Here is an 18340-nt window from a genome sequence, read left to right as displayed (position 1 = left end):
CTAATCAGAAAAATAAGGAAAAAAAATAAAGCTATTAAAAATAACAGAGCTAAACATGAGTACAAGTCTGTAAATCACTGGAGGGGCCCTAAGGCTGTTCTGGAAGATTTTTTTACTCAAGCACAGGGACCAAATTTTGGGTTTATCTGCCCTCAAGGAAATCAGATTTATATGGAATACATTAGAATATTTCCAAATACTAAATATGCAAAATTAAATATGCACTTGGAACATGAAAGGAAAGATAGCAAGATATTTGTTAAAGAAATGATAAAAAATATCTGTTGACTGCTTGGAAGGAAAGAGTTCAGTTTTTGACTTAGCTGTGAATGCAGATGCTTCCCTTTAGCAGAGCAGGGACAAATATTTATCTTACTCCTTTGGAGCTAGAAATGAAAATTATTCCTATCTTTATCTATTTTCTACAGCTCCTGGGTTTGTGGTTCTACCCTGTGACTACACAGAAATCAGCAATTTCTCCCACTACTTTATTTCTTACTTATTTTCCCTCTAATCTATCTGTGTGACACACTAATTTCCTGCCTGGAGTATTATAACTGTCTCTCGTCTGCTTGGGCTTTTTCTTCCCACATTTTTCTTTTAGCTTTCTCCAGCCCAACCTTTGATGCTTTCTTTTCAGTGTTCCTGCTTTTGAATGACCCTTGCTGATCCTTCCTTCCACTCCTCTGTCCTCACAACCACAGCTTGTTATGGTGAATATTGAACAAAAGACCCTCCAGAGATTGTTCATTACTCTTTTTCACATAGATCAGCACCTCTGATTACTTTATGTGGATCTGAGTAGCAGCACTCACACTGGCAAAATTGCAAAATAAAATAAAATAATAAAAAATAAAATAAAATAAAACAAAATAAAATTAAATAATGCAAAAGAAAATAAAATAAATCATGTTTTCAGAAAGCAAACAAATAGAATTATGCCTTTTTCCCATTTGAATCCTACTCTGCTGTGTCACATCCTGTATCCTGTAACAAAGACTGACAAATCTTCTGAGATTTTATAACCTGCTTGATCTCAGAGTATCACAAATAACTTGCCTGTGCTGTTGGGAATTAAGGTATCAGCAGAAACACCATGTTTGTGATCTGAAAATGTGACTGAGCCTCAAGTGCCTTTGTGGAAAATTTAGGATTTCTGTATAACTGATTATACAATTAAGTAGAAGTTGTTTATTGTTTATATTATATATATTTATAGAATTTATAAATTATTAAGTGTACATTTTTATTGGTTTTTTTTATTGTTTATTTGGTTTTTGTTTGCATTTTTTGGAGTATATGATTGGTTATAGTTTAGCTGTTTTATAGTTTTTTGTTATTCAGTTTTTGTGGTCCTGATATTTGGTTTCTTAGTCTCTTCTTTTTAAATTTAGTAAAATTTACTTATTATAATTTTAATTATATTTTATAATTTTATTATAATTTATTATTTTTATAGTATTTAATTTTATTATATTTTCAATTTCATACAATTTGTTTATGTATTATAATTTAGTACAATTTTTCAGTAGCTTTGATGAATTCTTGAGGCTTTGATAACAAACTCAGAAGCAGTCTGGCTGGTGCACACTATGGCTTAACCCTTGTAAATACATTTCAACACACCTTCAGGCAGCAAGGAGCTGAAGCCTTAATTTTCTCCTTTATTTTGTTCCCTCCTGATTTAGATATCCCAAGTTTGATATTAGGTGATGTCAAAGAGAGGAGTGGAACAGCTCCAGGCTTGTTACAAGTCTGACAAGCCACAAGGCAGAAGGGACAGGCTCATCTCCTGCAATCTGTCTTTATCAGCAGTTAATGAGAGCCAGCTTTGGCTCCCAAGCACGAGGCAGCACAGTGAGAGGGGGTTTATTCCAGGCTGGTTGGAGCTGGAGATGGGCAGATGCACCCACATATGGTCTTATTTATCCCAGGAGGGTCAATGGCCTGATGGCTGCAAGTGTGAGGAGTGGATTTGATGGCTCAGCCAGCCTCTTCCTGCTCCTGAATTCCCACGTTTTCTGTATGTGGGAGAATATGCTCACGTGTTCCATTAGCTGGGATTAGGATTTTAGCTTTTCTATTTTTCATGTATTTGTAGTCCTGCAATTCTTCAGTGTATAACTCTAAACTCCATACACAGTGTGAGCTGCTGCTTTCCCAGTTTGGTCAGACATAACAATTCCTCTCCAGGCCTAGGAATCAAGGACACCTCATTGTCTTGAGCTCCAAGAAATGTAGACAAAAGTGAGGTGGGGGGGAGCAAACTTGGGGTAAATTACTCCATTACCTGCAGCTGTAATTGGAAGATTAACTCCCCAATATTGAAATGGATCAAACTTACAAAAGTGTGAAAACCCCCGACCCATCATCCATTATGGGAGTAGCCCCTGGGAGGAGGCTTCATCTGCCCAAAATGTACCTGAAGGCCTTTCAATAAATAGAACTGCCTTTTATTCTCTAATTTTTTTGGCCCTCTGTTTTTAGGTAGCCCCGAAAAGACATCAGCACAATCCCCAGTATGGCATTCACATTCTCTGAAAAAATCCCTTCGCCCAGGATTTTTCTCCTGGGAAGCTGAAATGTCTCAGAGAAAAGGAAAACAATTCTTGTCTCATTTGCTTCTCCTGTGTTGTGCTCCTGTGGAATGAGTTTGGAGTTGTTTACCCACAGGTGATTGTTTCATTGGATTCTGGTGTGAGTTGTTTTCACTCTTTGGCCAACTGGGGCCAAGCTGTGTCAGGACTCTGGAAAGAGTCACAAGTTTTCAATATTATCTTTTTAGCCTTCTGTAAGTATCCTTTCCTAATTCTTTAGTATAGGATAGTATTCTTTAATACAAAATAGTATAATAAAGTAATAAATTAGCCTTCTGATTGGATTCTGGTGTGAGTTGTTCTGACTCTTTGGCCAACCAGTGCCAGGACTCTGGAAAGAGTCACGAGTTTTGATTATTATCTTTTTAGCATTCAGCAAGTATGTTTTCTGTATTCTTTAGTATAGTATAGCATTCTTTAATATAATATAGTATAATAAAGTAATAAATTAGCCTTCTGATTGGATTCTGGTAGGAGTCTTTTGACTCATTGGCCAACTGGGGCCAAGCTGTATCGGGACTTTGGAAAGAGTCACGAGTTTTCATTATTATCTTTTTAGCCTTCTGTAAGTATCCTTTCCTAATTCTTTAGTATAGGATAGTATTCTTTAATATAGTATAATATAATATAGTATTATAAAGTAATAAATTAGCCTTCTGATTGGATTCTGGTGTGAGTTGTTTTGACTCAATGGCCAACCAGTACCAAGCTGTGTTGAGACTCTGGAGAGAGTCACGAGTTTTTGTTATTATCTTTTTAGCATTCAGTATCTTTTCTGTATTCTTTAGTATAGTATAGTATTCTTTAATATAATATAGTATAATAAAGTATTAAATTAGCCTTCTGATTGGATTCTGGTGGGAATCTGTTTTGACTCTTTGGCCCATCAGGGCCAAGCTGTGTCAGGACTGGAAAGAGTCACGAGTTTTCATTATTATCTTTTTAGCATTCAGTATCTTTTCTGTATTCTTTAGTATAGTATAGTATAGTATCATAAAGTAATAAATTAGCCTCTGAGAAGATGGAGTCAGATGCATCATTCCTGGCACCCCTGCAAATACAACACCCCAGCTACATCTGTGACTATCAGGAGACGCTGTGATCCACCCTCTCCCCAGCCTGGCCACGGTGTCAAACCCTCCCTGGGGTGCCCCAAACATTGTCCCTGCTGCCTCACCTGGGCGATGTGCCTTGGGAACTGCCATGTTCATCACCCTCCCTCCGTCCTGAGGCTTGGGGGGGGAGGCAGTGAACCTGCAGATGCCCGACTCGGACGGCGTGCTGGACGTCAGGCTGTCCGTGTAGTCGTTGGTCCCTGCCGTGAGCTGCTCCGAGGACGTGTCTGATATGAAGCACTCCGTGATGGTGAACTTGGCGTGCCTCAGCTGCTCTTCCATCTTGGCGTGCTCGTAGGCCCTGGCCAGCTCTTCGTAGGTGGAGGAGGCACTTTCTGTGGAGACCATGCTGCTCCTCGCCCGGTCTGAGTGGCGGGAAGGGGAAAATGGGGAGAGAGAAAACATCTGCACACATCTGGTTTTAGGTGGGAAGCCACGAGCGTGATATTTCAGAGTAAAGCAGAGAGCACTTGAAATTATCAAGGTGATTTAAATGAATCTGCTTCAAATGCCTGCACAAGTGTTACTTTAGTCAGGAACTCGACAATTACAGATAATCTAAAGTGAAGCCTTATCCTGTGAGCAGCATTAGGTGCCTTAGCATTAAATTCATGTTTCTTTTATGAAAAATAACCTTTACTACATGAAAAATATTAGTTTTTCAACAAAAAACCCCATTTATCTAACCCTGAAATGCCTTCAAAAGGTTTCAAACCCACAAACCAGATTTTGCAAAATAAGAAACAGCTTTTTTACACTATCTTTTTAATGCATCTCAGAAATATTTCACTGGGGCTATGTACAGATGAGAAAGGAAAGTCTTTTTGTCCTGTTTCCATCATATATATATATATATATAAAATTTTCTTTTTTTTGGAAAGTGCTGAGAACAAAGGTCAAAAAGGAAGGCAGTAGCTCTCAGATATTATCTCTCTAGACACCAGATAAAACACAAACTCATTTCATTCAGAACAAAGGTCTTCAGAAAGCAATATTTGGCAACTACAGCCTGCAGTCATCCAGTTGCCTTTTTTCAGTGCTGCTGAAGCTAATGAGGGAATTCATATTTGACACACAGGTTATTATGACCTACAAGCTGTTCTTTTCTGCTGATGAGTTCCTGAGAATATCAATATTTCTTAAACAACACAGTTATTGAAGATGTAAATGGCTACTGATCCATTAAAAAGCACTCTGGAAATGCAGGGCTCATTTCTGCAGGGACAGAATTGCTGGGCTTTGCACCCACAGTGTTTCTATCCAGTGGGCTGGAAGGGCAGAGGACTTTAAAAAGTTCCTTGGGCAGAAGTCATGTTTCATCACAAGATCTGTGCAATTTCAGACATTGTTGGTGATGTTCAATAAACAGGCACAGTGTAATAGCTAATTCATAAAAATGGACCTCCTGCAGCAGCCAGAGGCGAGCGTGTCATTATTGCAAATCTTTATCTTTTTTATTGTGTGCCTGCACCCCTGCATCAGTTTTCATTGTGCACAAAGAATGATACTCCTGCCACTTTTAAACACGACCATCCATTATTTAAAATGACAACTACTTCTGCTCTAACTTGCTTAAGATTTGGAGCTGACCAGAACTTAACAGGGTTTCATTTGATTTTTCTTTCTTTTTGCTTTTTATTTCTTTTTTTTTCTTTCCACCCACGGGAAACATCACTCTGTTTTTCACATTTGATTTGTACGGCAGACCTCAGTGATGTCTCCCCACATTTCTGGTCAACTGGAAACTCCCAGGAGGCAGCAGCTGACCAGTGCCATGGAGCAGTGTGTGTGAATATCGTGGTCACGCAAAGGTCACAGCTTGGTCCATTAAAGTTCAGGACCTGCAGCTTCCCATCTCCCATGCCAAGAGGGAGAATATTCCAGAACCAATCTGCCTCATGCCTACTTTGGATTTGATATATCCAAGCCCAGAGTGAACTTTATGAAACTTCTTGGACTTCACGAATACAGATTGATCAGGAAATTTCTAATGGCCTCTAGTTAGAACATCAGAACTCGGTCACAGCTATGAAATGCTGCCAGGCATTTCTCCTAAGCTCAAAAGCTGCTGCTTTGTAAGCCTGGAATTGTTTTGATAAGTGCTAAATTCTGCCAAATATCAACTGCATCAACCAGCTCCTGAAATCTGAACTCCAGATTGGAGAAGTGATCAAATGTGCACATTAGCTCAATTGATTCTTGAACACATAATTTGGCTACATATGTTTATTTGAAAGTTTTAAACTTCTGAAGCACTTAAATTAAATGGACTCTACTCTTTTCCCAGAAACCAAGTGGTGTAATAGAGCTGCTTTCTGGCACAAGAAAAGCTTCCTTGATCTAAAGCTTGCTATCCCTCACATAAATCACCGTGAGCTCAAAGGTAGAGACGGAGTAGAAAAGAAGCTTGTTAAAATATAGATTATAAAGTCTGTTTACATAATTGGATGTAGTTTATCTACTAAACCACACAGTAAATTTAATTTCTACACCCTTTGCCACACATATTGGAAAATATCCTTGGGTGACAACAGGTTGGAACACATCCAAATGCACCTGCAGTCTGGAGTGTCTACAGAAAGGGTTTCTGAGAGGAGATTTTCTATTTATATTTAGATTTGTATATTTAATAACTTTAAAAATTTATGATCATTCTACCTGAAGGTTGTCAGCTGACTGGAGGAATCCAGTGACTGCCATAACCCCATGGAGAAAACATGGGGGTTTAAGAGGGTGAATTATGAAATATTGAGAAAGGCTGTAAATCACTAAATATGAGTGAAGTCAGATACTTGTTCTTATACAGAAAACAAATCAGTCATATTGGTTTTTATGGTGAAAAGCCACTCACATCCACTGCTTTGTAGCTCTAACACATCATGAACACCCTTCTCCTAAAATCAGGAGAGACAGTTGGCAATTTCTTCTGAGGAAACCAGAGCAAGCCTGGCTTCATTTTGGTCAGAGTTCCCTTTGAGAAATATTTTACATTTATTCTTTTTTAACCTTTATTAGATTTACTTCATGATGGTTCCTCTACTTAATAATTTAATAATTTATTTGCCTTTTTTGTTGCTTTTTCAGCATAAGACAGTGGAGAAAGCTTTTTTTTTCCCAGCTGCATTTATGATGTGAAGGCATCAAGAAGACATGAGGGCTGCAGGCAAAATATGTGTTCAGTGTCTCCCCATTTGTCTTCCAGAGGAATAAACCCCATGCTGTTTCTCAGGGAAATCCTGGCCAGCTGCTACAGAATTCAGTGCTAGGAATGCATTTTTACTTGGACTCTAATTCCAGAGTTTTCTCTTTTTTTTCCTCTCCTTCTCCTTCCCACTGAGAATGAACATATTACACGAACAGGAAGAATAAAAAATACTAACCTGAAGGTTGTTCAGATCCTAAAATTATTCCAGATATGACTCAAGGATATTCTTGCTGATTAATATTGTCCATTCCTAGTTAAATTCTCCTACTTTTGCTTTTTGGTTCAGGAAGCTACAGGAAAATTTACCACCTTGTCTTTCAAAGGAAGAATGTCTTCTAAAGGATGTGCGTGGAATGGCGAACCAGAGGCACAATATTTGTTGTCATTATCACTACAAGCATTTTTGGCACCCCTCATAAATAACCTACGGAAAAATCCATCCTGGCAAGGGAAGAGCAACAACACCTGAGCTCCAAACAAGGCACACCCAGGAACAGAACAGGTGGCACAGGCTGCCCACCCAGGAGGTGGAGCTCCCACCCGTGGGGACATTCAGAATCCATCTGGGGATGTTCCTGAGCCAGCAGCCCTTGCTGACCCAGCTTTAGGCAGAGGGTTTGGACTGATCAGTGCCCAGATGTCCCTCTGGACCTCAACCTTTGATCCTGTGACTTGGGAGGATTCTGTCAGCAATGGGAATGAGCAGCTGTGGGATCCTGTCAGCAATGGGAATGAGCAGCAGCTGTGGGATCCTGTCAGCAATGGGAATGAGCAGCAGCAGTGGGATCCTGTCAGCAATGGGAATGAGCAGCTGTGGAATCCTGTCAGCAATGGGAATGCCAGCAGCTGTGGGATCCTGTCAGCAATGGGAATGGGCAGCTGTGGGATCCTGTCAGCAATGGGAATGAGCAGCAGCTGTGGGATCCTGTCAGCAATGGGAATGAGCAGCTGCTGGGATCCTGTCAGCAATGGGAATGAGCAGCTGTGGGATCCTGTCAGAATGGGAATGGGCAGCTGTGGGATCCTGTCAGCAATGGGAATGAGCAGCTGTGGGATCCTGTCAGCAATGGGAATGAGCAGCAGCTGTGGGATCCTGTCAGCAATGGGAATGCCAGCAGCTGCTGGGATCCTGTCAGCAATGGGACTGAGCAGCTGGGATCCTGTCAGCAATGGGAATGAGGAGCTGGGATCCTGTCAGCAATGGGAATGGGCAGCTGTGGGATCCTGTCAGCAATGGGAATGAGCAGCAGCTGCTGGGATCCTGTCAGCAATTGGATTCAGCAGCTGCTGGGATCCTGTCAGCAATGGGAATGAGCAGCTGTGGGATCCTGTCAGCAATGGGAATGAGCAGCAGCTGTGGGATCCTGTCAGCAATGGGAATGGGCAGCAGCTGCTGGGATCCTGTCAGCAATGGGAATGAGCAGCAGCTGCTGGGATCCTGTCAGCAATGGGAATGAGGAGCAGTGGGATCCTGTCAGCAATGGGAATGGGCAGCAGTAGGATCCTGTCAGCAATGGGAATGGGCAGCAGCTGCTGGGATCCTGTCAGCAATGGGAATGAGCAGCTGTGGGATCCTGTCAGCAATGGGAATGAGCAGCAGCTGCTGGGATCCTGTCAGCAATGGGAATGAGCAGCAGCTGCTGGGATCCTGTCAGCAATGGGAATGAGGAGCAGTGGGATCCTGTCAGCAATGGGAATGGGCAGCAGTAGGATCCTGTCAGCAATGGGAATGCCAGCAGCTGTGGGATCCTGTCAGCAATGGGAATGAGGAGCTGCTGGGATCCTGTCAGCAATGGGAATGAGCAGCTGCTGGGATCCTGTCAGCAATGGGAATGCCAGCAGCTGCTGTCCGTGTGTCCCTGCCCTGTCCGTACCTGTGTCCTGCGAGGGGCTGACACTGTAGCTGTCACTCTCCTTGTCCACGGACCCTGCTGGCCTGGGCGTGGGCAGCCTCCAGTCCGTGGTGAGGGTGTGGGCTGAGATGGTGGGGTGGGGTCTGTTGAGGGTCCACTGGCTGGCGTAGCGGTTGCGCGCGGTGGGGCCGGTCTTGGCACTCCTCCTCGTGGTGGGATCTGTGGGGGATGGCAGAGAGGGGTGGGTAGGAAACCAGCCCTGTCACAATCACAGAATGTCCTGAGCTGCAAGGGACCCACAGGGATCATCCAGTCCAAGCCCTGGCCCTGCACAGACCCCAAACAATCCCGCCCTGGGTGTTCCTGGATCAGCATCCAAACACTCCAGGAGCTCTGGCAGCCTCAGGGCCATGCCCATTCATCCAACACCTCTGGGTGAAGAAAATCCACCTTCTCCTAAAATCCAACCCAATCCTTCCCTGTCACAGCTCCAAACGTTTCACAGAATCACAGAATAATGAGGTTGGAAGAGACCTCTAAGATCATTGAGTCCAAGCTATGCTCTAACACCTCAACCAGACCATAGCACCAAGTGCCCTGTCCAGTCTTTTTTAAACACATCCAGAGATGGTGATGGTGACTCTACCACCACCCTGGAAAGAGCATTCCAGTACTTTATTATTCTTTAAGTGAAAATTTTTTTCCTGATTTCCAACCTATACCTTCCCTTCCTTGTGTCCTGTCCCTGGTCAGCAGAGAGATCAGTGCCTGGCCCTTCACTTTCCCTTCCAGAAGGAGACGGCCACTGAAATCATCTTTGTTAATAAAACCCAAACTCAAGACATTCTTTTTGGGGAAAAAAAATGAAGTGTTAATGCTGATCATTACCAAACTGCTGATGCTTTTCTAGAACTACTCTCTTTCTAATGAAACTCTACATTTTATCAAGGGTGGAACTGAAGAGCTGAAGGCACCATCATTCTTCCATTGACACATTCATTATCCCTTTACTCCAAGACAAGCAGTTCTCCAGCACCAAAACCACTCTGAGAACTGAAAAAGCACAAGGCAAGTAGATCTGGTCAGGGATTTCACACCACACCTCAAGTGAAGTGCAAATTATCATCATAGAGGTGCCCACAGAAACACTCTGCACCTGCTGTCAGTTTTGAAATAGATGTGCTCAGAAATGTGGGGCTATAATTCCCTCTTCTGGACACACTGTTCTATATAACAGTATTGATCAGCTACAGATTTCCTATTTTAACAAGTGGCCAAGATATAAACCATAAGCTGTAATAGTGCCATCAGAGTTTCACTGGGAACAGGTTCATAAAGATTTGACTGCTTTGGAACAATTAGTAAATTAATACAATTTCTCAAACTTAAAAAATCATCTGCTACTGGTTTAAGGTCAGCAATGTTGTACTTTTTAAATTAACTTAGAGATAATATAGTGACCAAGATTGTAAAAGCAAACTATGTGCCAAAATTGACCTCCTTGAACTTATTAATAAATGAGTTCTGCCCTGAAAGTGAGTCTAACAAAGCAAGGGCAAGAGAAAAATCATTATGTGGCAAATAGAGAATGACTACATCAGCACTGAAGGATTTCTCTTCAAAGCTTCTGAAAGGATGTCACTAACAATAGAAAGGGTGTTAGAAATGAAAAATTCAGATCTATTCAAAATGTTCTTTGACATTCAAATGGTGAAGTTGTCACTCTTTGAGGTAAGAGACTTTAGCAGAAGAAATGGAAAGAAAAAGCAATACCCAGATAATGACTCCGAGCACGGGTTCTGCCAAAGCATTCCCAGTGAGAATTTGTATTCTGCTGCTTCAAAGAAACAAGGCATTTATTTACAAACAATGGTCTGATCCTTCTCCTTTTCTTTTCCCCTACAGCAGTGGAAAAATTAGAACCTGGAGCCACTGATAATTGATCCTCCTGGTAGTGCAGCACACAGCTGCCTCACATGGACAACATCCCAATGCATGCTCAGTGTGGCACAAACCCACACTTGGGAATGTGGCACGTGGCTGTGGTGAGGCCAGGAGTGAGCCTCATTCAAAGGAGAATGTGGGAATCCATAAAATCAGAGGGTTTTGGAAAGCTGCAAAAGGCAGGCCTCAGAGACAGCAGAACTGGGATTAGAGCTAAGCAGTAGCCATGAGATTGGTCAGCAAAAAATTATGTAAGAAGTAGAAAAGCAAGGACAAATAGAACAATGGTCTGTGTATTAACACTTGTCTAGAATAACTCCCTGAGCTTCAGAAATGTATATCTACTGAGATATGAGGAAGTTTGAAGCTTAATAATGGAGCTCTGTGCATTGTGTTTTAAGGCTTACAAGCAGGTGCTGTATTTGAAATAAGGAAGCATTGTTTAACCAAAGGTACTTATAGTGGTTGGATGGAACTACTGTCAATGTGCCTTTGCTTTGTGTGATTGGTCAAAAAACTTTTAGTGAGTTGTAACATTAAGTCCTAAGTCTGCTGCCTGAGATGTGAGCTGATGGCATCTTCCCATTGTCAAAACCATGTAATGAGACTGATGCTGATGGCTCAAGATGCATTCCTAGCAGTCTCATCCTGTTTGTAATTTGCACACAGCCCCCAGCTGGTGATAGAGAACATGGAGAACAGGAGAGTGCTAGTGAGAAAGCTCCTGGAACAGTGCTGGGGCTGCCTGCTCTGGAAAAGAGAACGTTTGGGGGAATGCCATCAATGTATGGAAATACCTGAGGGGCAAGAGGACAAGAGCCAAGTTTCTGTCAGTGGTGCCCAGTGAGAAGACCAAGGGCAACGGCCACAAGGAGAAACCTGGGAGCTTCATCCTGAACAGCAGGAAAGACTTTAATGTGAGGGAGACTGAGCTCTGGCACAGGCTGCCCACACAGGAGGTGGAGTTCCCATCCCTGGGGACATTCAGAAGTCATCTGGGGCTGTTCCTGAGTTTAGGATCTGTGTCCAGCCCTTGCTGACCCTGCTTTCAGCAGAGGGGCTGGACTGATCAGTGTCCAGATGTCACTCTGGACCTCAACCTCCGATCCTGTGACTTGGGGGGATCCTGTCAGCAATAGGAATGAGCTGGGAGAGCCTCTGGCAGCCCACAGGAGCTCAGTCCATGTCCTGATGAGCAGGACTGAGCTGTGCAGCACAGGCACAGCAATCCCAGAGCTGGCAGTGGGATGGACACACAGCTGGTGCCCTGGTTATGCCAGCTCTGCTGTCAAACACACCTGGACAGAGCTGAGCTCAGCAAGGCAAAGGTTCACAGAGCAACTCTTCCATAAATCAATAAATAAGGAGAAGGGAAAAACTTCAAATATGCTGTAAAGGAATATTTGTCACTCAGTGAACGTGAGTGGGCTCAGACAGGATGGTCCAGAACCTCTGAGCCACCCAGCTGGGCTCTGCTCTCCTCTTCACAGCACAAGTGGTGGCTCTGGACAAAATCCCATCACCCAGCCTGCAGCAAAGCTGGATTAGTGTCTTAAATCCAGAGAACATTACCTGGAAGGCTTTGACCCAGCCCTATGCACTGCTGCAATCAGATCTGCACTGCTTAATAAAAGTGCTGGTGGATTTTTATTTCCTAGCAGGGCTGGACACAGATCATATTCTTACACATGAGTATAATCCACATTTAATTTGAAGGAATTCTCACCCTGGCTGCAGAGGAATCAAGAACTGCACACAAAGAGGCATTGGAGAGGAAGGTGCTATAAAATTCTGTGTTATGACACAGGAATGGGGTTTTGGGGTGATGCCTCTTTCCTTATTAGAAAATCTCATCCTCAAGGAATGACCTGAAAAAATATGAAAGGGCTAAAAGAGCAGCAAGGCCAGGACTAGAACGCCTCTTGTTTAAAAGATTGTGGTGGAAATGGATTTTTCAAATTATCTGCATTCTAGCAAGTTCACTAAACTCAACAAGTAAATTCTGAAACAATCAGGGGATAGAAATAATCTAAGAGATTTCAGAAATTGAACACTGCAGTGAACTACATTTTGGCAAAATTTCTAACTCATACCTAATCATTCAACTTAGTATTTTTTTTACCCATTTACATAGATATGGAACATATTCATGAGAGGAATGAGAAAAATGAATTGCATCAGTATATTAATTTATGATAGTATTTTAATCACTAGGAGAACAACTTGGCATGAATATATCTGGGAAAAGTAATTTACCATAATAACTAAAGCCAGAAATACAACTTTTTCAGAAAAAGTAATAATGAGAATTGCCTTTTTTTTTAGCCTGATAGAGAGGTAAGAGGAAAGTTGCTTTTGAAATACAATAAAGATTGATCACAGAGGAAAAAAAAAAAGTGCATTACACACTAAAAGCCATTAAGGTAATTTACCCAATAAATTCTGGAAATTAAAATCTAGCATGCATTTGCTTTAATGAAGGCCAGGTATGAATTATTTCAAATTACACCTCCATTTCAGATGCATATGCAATTTCCCCCATATTGAATCACTAAGTGAAATAGTCTAAAAAATGTCCTCTGCTGACCTAAAAAGATTTCTCTCCACTCAGACAGAAAGATGAGGATGCAAATACAGGAGCAGAGCATTTATTTTGTTACAGCTTTCTCAAAAATCTATTTTCTGATGTGCTTACTTGTTCCTGGCCGGGCATCAGAGACATCCACCAGGGGCCCTGTGGCTTGTGACACCGACTGGTAATGGACAGTGTGGGTGACAGTCAGGGACTTCTGCTTGGACGTCTCTCCAAAGTCAGCATCAGTGAGCAGGACCGTGGATCTGTCATCTGTAAGGGGGGAAATGATCAGAAAATGAGCACAGAAAGTTGGGTTTGACTCCCTCAGAGCTTTGCAGAGTCCCCAGGCGTCCAGAGCCCAGGGACACTGCGGGCAGAGCAGCTCCCTGTCACTGTCACAGCTTCTGAAAAATCCCCCCACCAGGCTTTCTTCTCCTGGGAAGTTGAGAAGCCTCAGAAAAGAATGAAAACAATAATTGTCTGATTGCTTTGGAATGTGGTCTGGAGATCATTTACCATCAGGTGCATTTTTGATTGTTTCCCTGTGAACTGTTTTAACTTAATGACCAATCACAGCCAGCTGTGTTGGACCCTCTGAGTCAGTCACAAGTTTTTATTATTCATTCTTGTAAAACCTTCTGATGTATCCTTTCTCTTTCTTTAGTACAGTTTTAGTATAGCAATAAAATGAATATAATATAATAAATATGATATGAAATAATATAATATAATAAATATGATATGAAATAATATAATATGAAATAATATAATATAATATAATGTAATATAATATAATATGAAATAATATAATATAGTAAATATAATAAATAAATATAGTATAATATAATATGAAATAATATAATATGAAATAATATAATATAATATAATATAATATAATATAATATAATATAATATAATATAATATAATATATCAGCATTCTAAGAACATGGAGTCAGATTCGCATCTCTCACCTCGTCCTGGGGACCCTCACAAACACCACAACTGGTGACCCTGAGTGTCTGGCATTGTCACCTCTTCATGGAGTTGAAGGACAGCTCCCTGCTCTCTGCAGGGCCCAGGGGGCTTTGAAGGGAGGGAGACTCTGGGTTTAAACTCAAATCACATATAAAACTAAAGAATAACTTTAATTTTTCACCTTAGAGATGTGCAGCTGGGGCAGACAAACATCCTCACAAAGAGCTGATTTTTGTGTCATCATTTGTGGTCCCAATTCCTTCATGGCCATCCCTTGAACACTGCCCTCTTCCCCTTCACTTTCAAAGAGCTCAGATGAGCTTTTCAACCCCATATTTCAACCTCATATGTTGTTGATGTTTTCAGCAACATATTCCCTTTATTTCTTTTTATCAGCATGATTAGCAATGTCCTCAGTGTAACTACCCCTGTTATCCCAAAAGGAGGTTGTTAGGGGGTGTTGCTAACCAACCCTCTCTCCCCTTTTTCTGCAGAGACAGGGATGACCCTGACCCAGGACTGGTTTTTTATGCAGCTTCAAATAAAGGTGTGAGGTTAAGCCTGACCTTGGGAAGGAAGGAAAAGGGGAGCACTAACCTTTCCTGCTGTGTGGTTCTGCTTCTATTTCTTCCCTGTGGGGTAGGATATATTCACCAAATTTCTACACAGACCTTGATCATTGCAGTGCTATACAGCATTTCCTTCCTTTTGAAATTTTTTTTTTTCCAGTTGTGATCTCTGTATCATATTTTTTTGCTCCGAGGAAGAATTTGGTCCACTTGATCATGGATGGTTTAATAGCAATAAATCTTTCACTGCCTTTGTGCTTGCAGAACAACTATTTGGTGTGCTATCAGACTTTCTTTTGCATTCTTTACAGTCTTTTTTATCCATTCGGATTGCAGGAAAAGCCTCAAGGATTTCCTGCTGGGCTGTGCTATATAGTTTTGTAATGTGTTCTAAGGAACTGGCAGCAGCAAGACTTCTGGGCATTTACTAGTCAGCAGAGGTTGATCCACTTCTTTTAAGCATTCCTGGTTTTTGTTTTGGATTTTTATTTTTTTTTTAACTTGACAAGACACCATTAGGGTGAACAGTTCTGCACAATAACAGAACACACATTTTTTACCCAAAGAAGGCTATAAATAGAATAACATTAGGAATCAAATCACTCTATCTCTGGCAAAAGATGAGCTCTTATTCAGGTTGGGAATAAAGCCTCTTGGCAGCAAACTCTGTCAAACCCTGCCAAAATCCCTGCTTATTCTGGGTGGAAGCTGCCTCTCAGCAGGGCCCTGATGGCATTGCTGCAGTTCAGGCTCTCAGAGAATTTCCACTGGAACCCCCCCTGCTCAGCAGCTGCCACTCAAAAGTTAAAGCTGTCTTTGGGATGAAGCCTGGCACAAAGGGCAGGCTTTGGGAAGCTCAAATAATGATTTTGGAAAGTCTGTAGGTCTCCTTTAAAAACCAGGAGGTGCAGAGATGCTGCTCTCAGTTTCCTGACTTTCTTCTCTGGCCACACCATCCCTGGATGCTGTTACACTGTCAGCTTCTTTTAAACAGATTTTTATCCAAAAAATGTAAAGTTAGGAGTCTAACAAGGTCAATCAGGAGTCACAGTGTGTGCTCATACAGTCACGACATCAGGCTCCATTTCTATTCTGAGTTTCCAGATATTTTTAAATTATTTGGGAAAAAAAAAACCCCAACACCAAACAATTCTATTTCTCCTGACACTTCAGTTAAGTGCCAGCCCCATGAGAAATCTTGTTCTCTGTAACATCAAACAATTTAGATTTGGATTTTACGTGGATACACAGAAGCTGAAAACTGATGAAAATGTTGAAATATCATGTGCTATGAACAGGTGGATATAGTATGCAACATGTAAGTTTTAAAAGTTAGCTGTAGCAAATCTTTAGCTACTATGAGTGCAGTTTCAGAATTTCATTTTCCCTTTAAGTAATGTCAGTGATCCAACTGCCTAGGCAGAGCCAAATGAGAAATCAGAATGAAAATCATAAAACTGCCAGTCCTCAATTCCATTTTCTTCAAGAAACTCTTTCCAACAGTTTCATTTTCCTAATGCCCTGCATTATTTTAGATCCTATACTGAGATTACATTTAGTGGGAAATGACTCAAAGGGGAGGGAAAATAAACCCAGTTCAGTTTTCAAATGACTTTGTAGCTCTTTTCTCTTGATGTGTGCAGTAGGGAAAGGCTGTGGAGGAAAGGAATTCCACCTAAAAGAACCTGTTACATTAACCAGGGGGAAAAAATCTCAGATTTACCAATGGTCTCCATGGTGTCTCTCTCCTCTATCAGCAGCTGGGCTCTGGGGATGTCTATGTGCATCCTCAGTGTTTGCTGCTGCTTGTTAAGTGTGTCTGATGTCCTGGTGTTCTTGCTGAAAACAAAAGAGAAGTGAGGACATTAACAGTCAGCCTAAATGAAAAGATATTTGCAAACTTCCTCATTTTCAATCTGTCCAGCTCAAAAACACCAATGTGACCATAATCAGCAGAAACCACTCAAACATTTGATTTTGCCCTCTTCAGAACAATTGTATTAATTTATTGCACGTGGCATGAATGCACAGTGTGGAGGGATGTGGTCTGTCCTCCATCAGCAGGAACCTGAGAATTTCACACAGTTTTCTTCAAGGGCTGTCATAATGAAATTAATAAAAACACTTTGGAAGATGGATCTTTCCTTTCCCTCCTCATTAATCTGAATAAAGCAACAAGCAGCTGATCAAACAGGTTGGTGGGAAAATGATGTCTTGAGTAATTTCTAATTGTTTTTTTATCTTTTCATTATTTTTAATTAGCTAAGTTTCAAATATCAATTCCACTGATAAATGAAAAAGCAAATTAATAACTAGGCATACTATTAATAGATTGCATAAAATAAATAAAGGCTTTAGTCCCATTGATGTTCCAAAACAAAAATTGCAAGTCTTGTTTACATTTGTGGATTATGTCTAATTGATTGATGCAATAATCTAAAAAAGAACATAAACCAATTATTTTATCATCATGCAAATTGAAACAATTTCATTTTGAAGTTTGTGTACCAGAAAATGACTTCTTAAATGAGCTGTCTACCAAAAGCAAATGAAAATGGATGGTAAAACCAAGTGCCACAGTCATTTCTAGCACAGAGCTTGCACCAAAAAAACCTTCAGATTGCATTAAACAGGAACATTTTGCCCTTTTAGATGTAATTAATCTCTGGATGAAATGAAATATTTGCAAATACTTCATGCAGGGAGGCTGTGGAGAGTTGAGACAAATCAGCCAGCAGCGTGATCCAGGTGCTCAGGCTTCAAAGAGCTGAAAGATCCAAGTGGAGGCTCATTTTCTCATTTTCTAGTGTAAAATAGCTGCAGATCACTCACTTTAATTCTGCTTTGGCAGTGAATTATTGCTGTTAATGGAAGCAGCAGAGGACTGTTAAAGGGATAAGCTCAGTTCTTCTGAGAGCACAGGAGATTAATCCACGTGTGATGAGCCCACATCTCCAGGAAATTTGTGTTAACTTCCTGCTGTGCCTCCACATCAGCAAGCCCTGATTACCTCAAGTTTGGACATTCTCCTAGAGACTCTTTTTGGAGGAATTTTCCAGCCATGTGGTCAGTGGTTCTGCTCCAAATCCAAGGGTTAGATCCTCAAGGCACCTGGGAGCACCTCTCTGATTTTCACCTCCAGGTTTCCCTGCTGTTGTGGTCCCCAACATCATTAACACCATCTACACATCCCAAATTTAATGTCTCTCTTCTCCTGGGTGATTAGATGGTGCTGCTCCCATGACATACACATGGATATTTGAAATACATTCAAACAGGACACAACTGGTGCCTCATTCAATCATCAAGGGAGCAAAATATCAGGATAGCCTCCCAAGGGCTTCCAGGCTTTTCTTCATATATAATCAGAGGAGAATGGTCATCACAGGGTCTTACTAAAAAACATAAGTTTTCAAAGATGTAGTATTGTCAAATGCAGATAAATTCAACACTGGTGTTCTCTAAGTCTCTGCATGGAGTGGATGCCACTCAAGTTGCTGAAATGT

At 41.3% G+C, this 18340-nt stretch overlaps 1 protein-coding gene across 1 annotated transcript in view; it reads right to left on the bottom strand.

The window, feature by feature from the left end:
* Positions 1-18340, bottom strand: part of DSCAM (DS cell adhesion molecule) — a 467715-nt gene that overhangs the window by 18240 nt on the left and 431135 nt on the right. The window contains exons 29-32 of the mRNA XM_058045375.1: positions 16558-16673; positions 13410-13559; positions 8792-8989; positions 3775-4077 (exon numbers count right to left, since the gene is read on the bottom strand). Of these exons, the coding sequence (XP_057901358.1) occupies positions 3775-4077; positions 8792-8989; positions 13410-13559; positions 16558-16673 (767 nt within the window). The remainder of the gene's footprint in view (positions 1-3774; positions 4078-8791; positions 8990-13409; positions 13560-16557; positions 16674-18340) is intronic.

Source organism: Melospiza georgiana, chromosome 2 (genome assembly GCF_028018845.1).
Source record: "Melospiza georgiana isolate bMelGeo1 chromosome 2, bMelGeo1.pri, whole genome shotgun sequence".
Classification (NCBI taxonomy): domain Eukaryota; kingdom Metazoa; phylum Chordata; class Aves; order Passeriformes; family Passerellidae; genus Melospiza; species Melospiza georgiana.
This window is presented reverse-complemented; position numbering and strand designations above follow the sequence as displayed.